A 12,030-nucleotide genomic window follows, 5' to 3' on the forward strand; every position below is an offset into this window, starting at 1 on the left:
TTAAGTAGTGAAATGGATCTTGCAAATGGGCTGAAAGGTTTAACTTATTTTTACGATTGAAATAGATGAGCAAACTGGAACATAGCCAAGATAGAATGCAATGCACAAATTCATACACACACACACACACACGCACGCACACACATACACACACACACACACTCACTCACTCACTCACTCACTCAGTGATAGTGGCCGTGAGACCATTGTCGATTGTCATAAAAAAGCACCTGATTCACTAATGTCCTTTAGGGAAGGAAATTTGCCGACCTTACCTGGTCTGTCCTGCATGTGACTCCAGACCCACAGCAATGTGGTTGACTCTTAACTCCCCTCTGAAATGGCCCTAGCAAGTCACTCAGTTCAGGGGCCATTAGGGATGGGCAACAAATGCTGACCTTGCCAGTGACACCCACATCCCATGAAGGAAGAAAAAAAAACACACACACATGTACACACACACGCACGCATACACATACATACACACACACATACACACACACACACATATACACACACACACACGCACACGCACACATACACATACATACACATATACACACACACGCACACGCACGCATTCACATACATACACACACATATACACACACATACATACACACACACGCACACGCACGCATACACATACATACACACACACGCACGCATACACATACATACACACACACGCACACGCACGCATACACATACATACACAGACACGCACACGCACGCATACACATACATACACACACATATACACACACACACATACACACGCGCACACACACACACATATATACACATATACACACATACATACACACATACACATATACATACACACATACACACACACACATATATACACATATACACACATATACATACACACTCACATACAGTCTAATTATCCCCTGTTTCTCACCCTACCATCCCTTCATCCTCTCTAAACTCCTGTCTGTCCTCATTCTTCCTCTGATCATCTTCCCCCACTTTGTCTGTTTCTTTTTATCCTTGATCCCTGTTTTAGCTTTCTCTCTCTTTCTATATCTTTCTGTTATCTCGTGTTACCTCTATCATTCTATTTGACTTTCTGCCTATCTTTCTCTATCTCTTTTCTTCACTTTGTCTCTCAAGAGTGTTCTTCCAGATTGCCTATCCCTCCCGTAAGACCTTCCTGAATTGCCCCTGCCCCACGATCATCCCTTTGGTGTCAGCTTGAGGTTTCTTGCTGCCCCAAGTCCTCCCCCTGTTCTCGGATGGGCAGGAGTGAGGGAAGGACGTCAGTAAGAAAGCAACCCAAGTGATTTGAACTGGTTTGGCTGGTTTGGTTAAAATCTGTAACCAGAGTTGAGAGGCTGCGCTTATCAGGCAAGACTGAACAGGCTGGAACTCTTCTCTCTGGAAAAGAGAAGGCTGAAGGGAGACCTGATCGAGGTCTTTAAAATTATGAAGGGGGTTTGATAGGGTAGATGTAGAGAAGATGTTTCCACTTATGGGGGAGACCAGAACTAGGGGTGCGAAATATAATAGTTACCAATAAATCCAATAGGAAACTCAGAAGAAACTCTCTTACCCAAAGAGTGGTGAGAATGTGGAACTCGCTACCACAGGGAGTGGTGGAGGTGAACAGTGTAGATACATTTAAGGGGAAGCCGGATAAAAACATTAGGGAGAAAGGAATAGAAGGATATGTTCATAGGGTGAGATGAAGTAGGGTGGGAGGAGGCTTATGAGGAGCATAAACACAGAGCAATTTTTTAATGGCCTATTTCTGTACAGTAAAATTCAGCATATTTCTGTGAATTAATTGCCCCTAAGCACTCTCCATCCAACATTGGATGGTTGATAACTATAACACCATGTGGTGTAAATTGAATCATGGTTTATGACCCACAGGATTGTTGCATCTCTACCGTAGCTTTTACTGCAGTAACCAATTGCCACACTTTCTCTTACAGCCCATCATTAATCACAACCCCTGGATGCTGCTCTATTTCATCTCCTTTCTGCTCATTGTCAGCTTCTTTGTGTTGAACATGTTTGTCGGTGTGGTCGTAGAGAACTTCCACAAGTGCCGTCAGCACCAGGAAGCAGAAGAGGCCCGACGGAGAGAGGAGAAGCGTCTGCAGAGGCTGGAGAAGAAGCGCAGGAGTAAGGAACGTTCTTTTTGAGAAAGCCCTTCAGCCCATCATGACTGACCAAGCCCTTTGAAAGATCCGGCCACTTTGTCCCAGCGCCCCCACTCTTTTCTGCTTTGTAGCCACTTTCTTGTGAAAAAGGGGATGTTCCCCAGTGCAAGTACAGTAACACACTTTACTCAGTCATCCACCAAATCATACAGCACAGAAGGAGGCTATTCAGCCCATCATACCTCTGCTGGCTCTTTGAAATAGCTATCCAATTAACCCCACTTGCCTGCTATTGCCCTAAGGCCCTGCAAGTTTTAGTTTCCAAGTATTTATCCAATTTCCTTTTGAAAGTTCCTATTGAATCTGCTTCCACCGCCCTTTCAGCTAGCGCCTTCCAGATTACAACACTTCTCATCACCCCCTCTGGTTCTTTGGCCAGTTATGTTAAGAATCCATGTTAGAGCTACCATCTTGGGGGCAGAGGGGAGGTGTCCCAAGGTGATAAACCTTATACTTGGTAGGACAATGCTTTGGACACAGTCCTTTCCTCTCCGGTTCCTGTACTGAATCCCAGATGAAACCAGCAGAAGTTATTCTGGTTACCCAAAATCCATTTCCGAATTAGTATGAATTCAGCACTAATTGGCTGCTGTGGGAAATGCGGGGATAAACTGCTACATTGGCGCATGAAGAGAACACTTTTTTGAATCTGAGGTTTGTTTCTGGGAAAGTGGAAAGGGAGCTTTTATTCTGTGTGTAACTGTTGTATCTGGGAGCAAGGATTCCCCACTCTGTTGGACAGATTCCTGGAGGGATCATCACATGACCTCCTATCCCAGACACATGCCATTGGTCACCCAACATGTCCATCTCACCACCCCTTGCTTTACCAAAGCCAATGGGAAATGAGCAGACTCTTTGTTACCCAATTGGATGATTTCTGGCTGTCAGTCAAACCGTCCCAACGCCCGATCATTTTTATCACGGATAGATACTTATCACAATTTTTTTAAAACAATTTTTTGAATGTCTCTATTATTTTTCTCCTGGGGTTTGCTAGCAGCAGGGACCTAGAGATTGGTCTGCAGTCCCTGGGAAGTCCACGACAATGCAATAAACCAGCCGCTGATTTAAGTCCAGGGCCACGTATTTTGATAACCAAAGAAGATGATGGTGTAAGGAAGTAACGAGGCAATGTAACTTGTGGTGGGAAGGGGAGCAGACAAGGTGGAGATCTAACCAACCCTTATTTATTCCTTTTCCCCCTTGTTGACTTGTGCTATGGAAGAAGCCCAACGTTTGCCATATTATGCTGCCTACTCACCCATCCGCCTCTTCATCCACACCATGTGTACCAGCCATTACCTGGACCTCTTCATCACCTTCATCATCTGCATCAATGTGGTGACCATGTCTCTGGAACACTACAACCAGCCCAGGGTAAGGATGTGCAACCATTAGTTTTACCCCTTTCTCAATGCCCTAGGATTTCACAGAAGCTCAGTCGTGAGCATTTGTCTCCTCAGCCATTATGTGTATCTTGTCTCTTCTTTTCACACGGGTCACCTGTGGCTCAGTGGGTAGCGCTCTTGCCTCTGAGTCAGAAGGTTGTGAGTTTAAGTGTGTGTGAGCTCAAAAATCTAGGCTGATGCTCTCAGTGCCATACCGAGGGTGCGACACTGTTAGAGGTGCTGTCTTTCTGATGAGACCCCATCTGCCTTCTCCGGTGGATGTGAAAGGTCCTGTGGCACTGTTTCCAAGAAGAGGGACGGCAGTGGGGGGAGAGTTCTCCCCAATGTCCTGGCCAATATTTATTTCTCAATCTATTAACACCACAATAACAGATTATCGGGTCATTATGTTTGTGGGAGCTGCTGTGCCCAAATGGGCTGCTAAGCTTTCTAAAACATTTTTTATTCATTCACAGGATGTGGGCTTGGCTGGCTGGGCCCAGCATTTATTGCCCATCCCTAATTGCCCTTGAGAAGGTGGTGGTGAGCTGCCTTCTTGAGCCGCTGCAGGTACACCCACAGTGCTGTTAGGGAGGGAGTTCCAGGATTTTGACCCAGCGACAGTGAAGGAACGGTGATATATTTCCAAGTCAGGATGGTGAGTGGCTTGAAAGGGAACTTCCAGGTGGTGGTGTTCCCATCTATCTGCTGCCCTTGTCCTTCTAGATGGTAGAGTTAGAGGGTTTGGGAGGTGCTGTCGAAGGAGCCTTGATGAGTTGCTGCGGTACATCTTGTAGATGGTACACACACTGCTGCTACAGAGTGTCCATGGTGGAGGGAGTGAATGTTTGTGGATGGGGTGCCAATCAAGCAGGGCTGCTCTGTCCTGGTTGGTGTCGAGCTTCTTGAGTGTTGTTGGAGCTGCATTCATCCAGGCAAGTGGAGAGTATCCATCACACTCCTGGCTTGTGCCTTTTAGATTGTGGACAGGCTTTGGGGAGTCAATAGGTGAGTTGCTCGCTGCAGAATTCCCAGCCTCTGACCTGCTCTTGTAGCCACAGTATTTATATGGCTGGTCCGGTTTAGTTTCTGGTCAAAGGTAACCCCTGGAATGTTGGTAGTGGGGATTCAGTGATGATAATGCCATTGAATGTCAAATTACAGCAGTGGCTCTATTTTAAAAGGTACTTCATTGTCTGTAAAACATTTAGGGAGGCCAAGGAAGGTGCAACAGAAATGCAAGTTTTTTTTTCTTTCTTCCCCTGGCTTCCCTGTGAAACAAACCCTCAATCATCTCACCCAATTGGTCAATCTCTTGGATGAGGCTTGGTGGTTAAAATAGGTAGGCCTACTTGATTATGAGGGGCATCACAAATTAACTTGATCTTTGACAGAATGTTTACTTTTCTTCATTAATTACTGACTCCCTAACGAAATGACAGGATTATGTTTTATTACATTTGTATTTATACAGAATCTTTTACAACGTCAAAACATCTCAAAGAGTATTACAGCCAACGAAGCACTTTTTTGAAGTTTGGTCACTGTTACAATGTAGGAAACGCACCAACCAATTTGCAAACAGCAAGATCCCACCAATGGCAATGTGATAATGACCAGACCATCTGTCTTTGTGATGTTGATTGAGGAATAAATATTGGCCCAGGACACCGGGGAGAATTCCCCTGTTCTTCTTCAAAATAGTAGCCACGGGATCTTTTACATCTGCCTGAGAGGGCAGAGAGGGCCTCGGTTTAATGACCCGTCTGAAAGACAGAACCTCCAACAGTGCAGCACTCCCTCAGTATGTGTTATGTGCTCAAGTGAGGCTTGACCCCATGATTTTCTGACCCCCTTTCTGACTGTCCAAGGCAAGTGCTAAAATTTTGCTCTGTTTAGCACTCCTTGTGGGCCAGGAGGAGTAGGGATTCTGCCCCTCCTCCCCTCTAACTCAGACCTCACCTGGACACCTTCACTGTTAAGATTGGCAGTGCCTCCATGTTCTACCCATTCTGGCTTCTCACCCACTATCCAGCTCCCCTGCTGCTCCCCGTTAATGTCAGGGCCACAGATTATAGTGAAAACAAGGATTTCTGTTGTTTTCTGTTCATTTAAAACCACCTAGGTCATAACTTCAACTTAAATGTGGAGATTCTCTCTTTTCAAAGGGAACAAGATGATAACAGAAACTTGAGTAGACACTGGATAGTACTTTTTGTTTCACTTCTAATTTCAGAGAAGTGCAAAGATGGCGGACAGAGAGTCAGAATTGTCAGCAAGAGACACTCACAGTGAGAAAGAGTGACAGAGAGAGGGAGTGAGAAGGGAAAGTGACAGAGTGGGAGAGTAAGGCAGAGATAGGGTGTGAGACAGGGACAGTGACAGACAGAGAGAGGGAGAGGCAGTGAGACAGGGAGTGTGACAGAGAGAGAGGGAGAGAGGGAATGAGACAGGTACATAGGGAGTGAGACACAGATAAGAGAAGAAGAGAAAATCAGACCAAGAGAATGTGAGGGGCTAAGAGAGAGGGCGATAGAGAAAAAGAAAGATGGATTTGTCACTAAAATGGAAAAGGATACTTTGTTCAACTGTTGTAAAATAGATTTAAAATGTTAAATGGAATATGCTCTAGGGACTGGTAATCTAATGAAATCATTGAACTATTCATGTAGTTAATTAAAAGGTTAGTCAGATTTACACTGAGTGTGAAAAGCCTTAACTGTGTTTGGGGGTTAGTTTCCTATTTGTTCTTGTGAACTCTAATGCTATTCTGTGACAAGTAGTCACAACCATTCATTCAATGGGGAATATGTTACTGCCAGAACTGAGAACTTTTTAATCATCTTGTTTGAAATTTGATTAACTTTTGTTCCTGTTTGTGCTGTGGATAAAGCAATATATATATAGTACACATATATATTTTATTTTAAAAATATGTAATTTTGATAACAGTGTGTTACTGGAAAGAATGGTGTTATGTGTGCTCCAAAGACAGGTCCCTGGGTCATTTTCTGCTGATGCTTCATCCTGAGCAGTTTTTGTCAGTGGTGGCTTACCATTGCCTTCCGCTGTCAGGGGCTGGATGAGGGGGCAGGTCCAATGTCTACCTCAGCTAGAATGGGAAACAAACCCACTCTATAAGTGTTATTCTGAATCCCACGCTGGCCATCTAGCCAACTGAGCTAACCGACCCCAATAGCATTATAGATAAATAACGCAGTATGCATTACCGGGTATAACATTGTATATATGATACAATAACACACCATGTCACAGGGTATAACACTGTATATATTATATAATAACACACCGTGTTACAGGTTATAACACTGTATATATTATATAAAACACTGTTACATGCTGTAACACCATATATTATATAATAACACTGTGTGTTACAGTGTGTAGCACTGTTGATATTATATAAAAACACATCATTAGTTAATGGATATAACACTTTATATTGTATAATACCATACGTTAATGGTTATAGCATTGTCTAGCTTATATAATACACCGTGTGGCTGGGTATAACACTATATATTATCTAATAAAACACCATGTTGCTGGGTATAACCCTCCTGCGTATTTTATGTAATAACACATTGTTATGGGAACTTGCTGTGTGTAAATTGGCTGCCGTGTTTCCTACATAACAGTGACTAAAGCATTTCATTGGCTGTAAAGTGCTTTCAGACACTCCCTGGGGATATGAAAGGTGCTATATAAATGCGAATTCTTTATTTTGGCCCTACATCGGGACATGAAGTAAACGGAGAAAAATTGTCTTTCTGTCCTTAACAATTGTCCAGTTTTAAGTTTTGAAGGTTTCTGGCTTTCATTTCACGACTTTATTTGCTGAAGGTGCTGTTTTTCTGTCTCCCTCTCACCCACCCATCAGTCCCTGGAAGTTTCTCTGAAGTATTGTAACTACATGTTCACGACCGTGTTCGTCCTGGAAGCAGTTCTTAAACTCGTAGCTTTCGGATTACGGAGATTTTTCAAGGACAGGTAATTAAAAGGCTTTTATCATAGAATGTGAAGGAAACGGGTTGGGGGGGAGGGGGGGAATGGGTTCCTAAAATTTGGACCTTTCATGGTCATTAATTTAGGAATTTCCAGATTAATCTCTGACTGGCTGTCCTTTGCCAATCTCTGTGACGTAAACAGGAACCCGATTGCTATTTTAGATCGGAACTGATCGGACCGTGTCCTGCTCACTCCAACCCAGTCGAAAGAAGCCAAGAGACCCAGCCAAAGATGACTGGATTCATTCCACCGTGAATTCAGATGAAGTAATCTGGAATGTAAAGCCAGCCTCAGTAACCGTGACCATGAAACTATCATTGTCATAAAAGCCGATCTGGTTCACTAATATCTTTTGGGGAAGGAAATCTGCTGTCCTTACCCGGTCTGGCCTTCATGTGACTCCAGACCCACAGCAATGTGGCTGACTCTTAACTGCCCTCTGCAATGGTCCCAGTAAGCCATTCAGTTCTAGGGCAGTTAGGGGGTGGGCAACAAATGCTGACCTTAACCGGCGATGCCCGCATCCCGTGAAAGAATAAATAAAGGATCAAGCAGGATCAGGGAGGGAGCGCCCGGCCAAGTCAACAAAGGGCCACTGCCTCCCCGGAACCTCGCTCGGCCCTCCATGGTTGTGACCCTTCCCCAATCCCTGCACCTCCCGGCCCAGCCTTGAGGCCTCAGGCACATCGGTTGCAGCCTGCGGGGCCTATTGCACCTCATTTCATGAGGGGTAAAGTGGAGACGGGGCGGACGATCAGCCACGATTGTATTGAATGGCGGGCCTAATGGTCTACTCCTGCTCCCATTTCCTATGTCCCTATTTAGCGAATGTAAAGGCGGCTGGCCGGGGTCTCAAAACCCGACAGGCTCCGCCAACCAGTCACTCAAAGATTGAAAAACGGGTGGCATTAAGGAACCATGACGATTAACAGTTACTACCAGAGACTAAATATTTACACCCGTGCTGGTTTTATCTCTGCAAAATTAAATGGTTTAAAATAAAAATAATGAATTCAGGCTGTAAGTGAAATGATGGTGAAGCACCTCGAGGGGAGACAGGATGAGCAGTCCCCTCTTCACAGGATCTCATTCAGACGTAACAAATCTGTATTTAAAACCCCGTCCCCTCTATGAACTGGTAACCACTTTTATTTCTTACACTGAAGTTGAAAATCGCACTTAGTACCGAACACATGAGTGTAGCCGCCTGGAATTGCTGCTTTAACGAGAGTTGGATTTATTTGTTTTAAACTGCAGAGTGTCTTCATGAATAAGGAAAGGAGTTTAATCTGAGCATTTAATCGAAAGAGTCTGTTACTCATGGAGGGAGTTGTCCATAATTTGTCTCATTTCTCCAACTCTCTCCCCATCGCTAATTTTGGGGAGAATCTGTTCCGTGCATTCGGGCATTCTGAAACATTCTTGAGGAACAAATTTAACCTGACCTGCCCAGTGAGAGGCTAACCCAATCGCAGTTGACCCTCAACTTACACCCCCACCCAATTCACACCACCCAATTTCACATTCCCATGAAGCCAGTGGAGAGTAAATGTTGAGGTGTAATTTGGGAGGTTGTAAATCTGGCTGGGTATATGTCGGGGCGGGGGTGGTTATATTAGGGGTGTAAGCCAGGCATCATGATAGCATCATGAAAAGAAGCCCCTTATAATTTATTGCAACAGCAACACAGAGGGAATCAGCCCCATTTTCACAACAGATAGAGATCTCAGCACAGCCCAGCACAGCCCAGGACAGCACAACCCAGCACAGCACAACCCAGCACAGCATAGCCCAGCACAGCCCAGCACAACACAGCCCAGCACAACCCAGCACAGCACAGCCCAGCACAACCCAGCACAGCCCAGCACAACACAGCACAGCACAGCCCAGCACAACACAGCCCAGCACAGCCCAGCACAGCACAGCCCAGCACAGCACAGCCCAGCACAGCCCAGCACAACATAGCCCAGCACAGCCCAGCCCAGCACAGCCCAGCCCAGCACAACCCAGCACAACCCAGCACAGAACAACCCAGCCCAGCACAACCCAGCACAGCCCAGCACAACACAGCACAGCCCAGCCCAGCACAACACAGCCCAGCACAGCCCAGCACAACACAGCCCAGCACAGCACAGCCCAGCACAGCACAGCCCAGCACAGCCCAGCACAACATAGCCCAGCACAGCACAGCCCAGCACAGCCCAGCACAACACAGCCCAGCACAGCACAACCCAGCACAGCACAACCCAGCCCAGCCCAGCCCAGCACAACCCAGCACAACCCAGCACAGCCCAGCCCAGCACAGCCCAGCCCAGCACAACCCAGCACAACCCAGCACAGAACAACCCAGCACAGCACAACCCAGCACAGCCCAGCACAGCACAGCCCAGCCCAGCACAGCACAACCCAGCACAGCGCAGCACAGCACAGCACAGCCCAGCACAGCCCAACCCAGCACAGCACAACCCAGCACAGCACAGCACAACATAGCCCAGCACAGCCCAGCACAACATAGCCCAGCACAGCACAGCCCAGCACAGCACAACCCAGCACAGCCCAGCACAACATAGCCCAGCACAGCACAACCCAGCACAGCCCAGCACAGCACAACCCAGCACAGCCCAGCACAGCACAACCCAGCACAGCACAGCCCAGCACAGCACAACCCAGCACAGCCCAGCACAGCACAGCCCAGCACAGCACAACCCAGCACAGCACAACCCAGCACAGCCCAGCACAGCACAGCACAGCCCAGCACAGCACAGCACAGCCCAGCACAGCACAACCCAGCACAGCACAGCACAGCCCAGCACAACATAGCCCAGCACAGCCCAGCACAGCACAACATAGCCCAGCACAACCCAGCACAACACAGCACAGCACAACCCAGCACAGCACAACACAACATAACCCAGCACAACATAACCCAGCACAGCACAACCCAGCCCTTTAGTCTTCCATCTCCCATCGAGTTATGGTTCCAATGCCCCTGCTTTCACTCTGCCACCCAGACTTTATTCTGTGTGAAGCTCACTCAAAGATAGGATGGGATGGGTTGTGCTGCCTGCTGCAGTGCAATAGCCTGAAGACTGTTGCTTCCGAGCCTCACACATGAGGAATGGTCAGTTGCATGAGGCACAAGTCAGGGTCGTCAGGTGGGGGTGGGGGGAGGGGGGAGCAATCAGGATAGATCATTTGGGGGATCCACATGTTCAGAGATTACTAAAGAAACTCAGTAAAAAGTACAAGTGTCCTGAGCAGTGAGTATGTGAAGCCTGCAAAGGGACTGTGTCTCATAAATAAACACAGACATTGAGAGGCTGTGATTTCAGCCTCTTTCTGCACTGATAATACAAGATGCAGCAACAATCAACCATGTTTAAAACTCACAGGTCAATTCAGAGTTTATGCTTTTGCAGCTTTTATTTTCTATAATCTCGGGATATAATCACTATTTTATTGTTGATTATTATTATCCCTGATCTGTGAGTACTTTTGTTCTCACAACAAGATTGTTTTGCTAAATTGGTGAGCAACTACAGCTTTGAGCCGAAGCCAAGCTTTGCCTCGATTTTAATTCCCTCTGACATGCAGCCAAGAATCAGTCAAACACAGCCAAAAGTTAAAATACTCTCAGCATTCCAATCATATAATGCTGCCTGAGACAGTCACAATAGGAGCCTTGCTGTACTTGTCCTGGGAGTGTTTGATGGGGACAGTGTAGAAGGAGCTTTACTCTGTATCTAACCCCGTGCTGTCCCTGTCCTGGGAGTGTTTGATGGGGACAGTGTAGAGGGAGCTTTACTCTGTATCTAACCCCGTGCTGTACCTGTCCTGGGAGTATTTGATGGGGACAGTGTAGAGGGAGCTTTACTCTGTATCTAACTCTGTGCTGTACCTGCCCTGGGAGTGTTTGATGGGGACAGTGTAGAGGGAATTTACTCTGTATCTAACCCCGTGCTGTACCTGTCCTGGGAGTGTTTGATGGGGACAGTGTAGAGGGAGCTTTACTTGGTATCTAACCTCTTTGATGGAATGGTGCAGTGCTAGTTGTGGTCTGGAAAGGTACTACATTAATATAAATCTTACTTTTTCTTTCTCTGGTGTGAAATAGGGACAGGCTCATTGAGATGAACCTATTTGTCCTTATGTAATCTGCCCTCTTTTCTAACTTTTATGGAAATGAGCATAACTTTGGATAAACCTTTATTGGAATCTTTACTTTCCCCAATTAGGTGGAACCAGCTGGACTTGGCCATTGTGCTGCTGTCTGTGATGGGGATTACACTGGAGGAGATTGAGATAAGTGCAGCTCTTCCCATTAATCCCACCATCATCCGGATCATGAGGGTTCTCCGGATCACCAGGGGTAAGCTGTGCGTCTCACCCAATGGCAGTGCTGCCAAGGGATGTAA

General features: G+C 46.4%; 1 protein-coding gene across 1 annotated transcript in view; it reads left to right on the forward strand.

Moving 5' to 3' along the window:
- Positions 1-12,030, forward strand: part of LOC144669350 (voltage-dependent T-type calcium channel subunit alpha-1I-like) — a 178,287-nt gene that overhangs the window by 139,322 nt on the left and 26,935 nt on the right. Inside the window, exons 23-26 of the mRNA XM_078531713.1 lie at positions 1,965-2,157; positions 3,424-3,575; positions 7,488-7,597; positions 11,851-11,984. Coding sequence (XP_078387839.1) covers positions 1,965-2,157; positions 3,424-3,575; positions 7,488-7,597; positions 11,851-11,984 — 589 coding nt within the window. The remainder of the gene's footprint in view (positions 1-1,964; positions 2,158-3,423; positions 3,576-7,487; positions 7,598-11,850; positions 11,985-12,030) is intronic.

Source organism: Cetorhinus maximus, chromosome 29 (genome assembly GCF_964194155.1).
Source record: "Cetorhinus maximus chromosome 29, sCetMax3.hap1.1, whole genome shotgun sequence".
Lineage (NCBI taxonomy): Eukaryota > Metazoa > Chordata > Chondrichthyes > Lamniformes > Cetorhinidae > Cetorhinus > Cetorhinus maximus.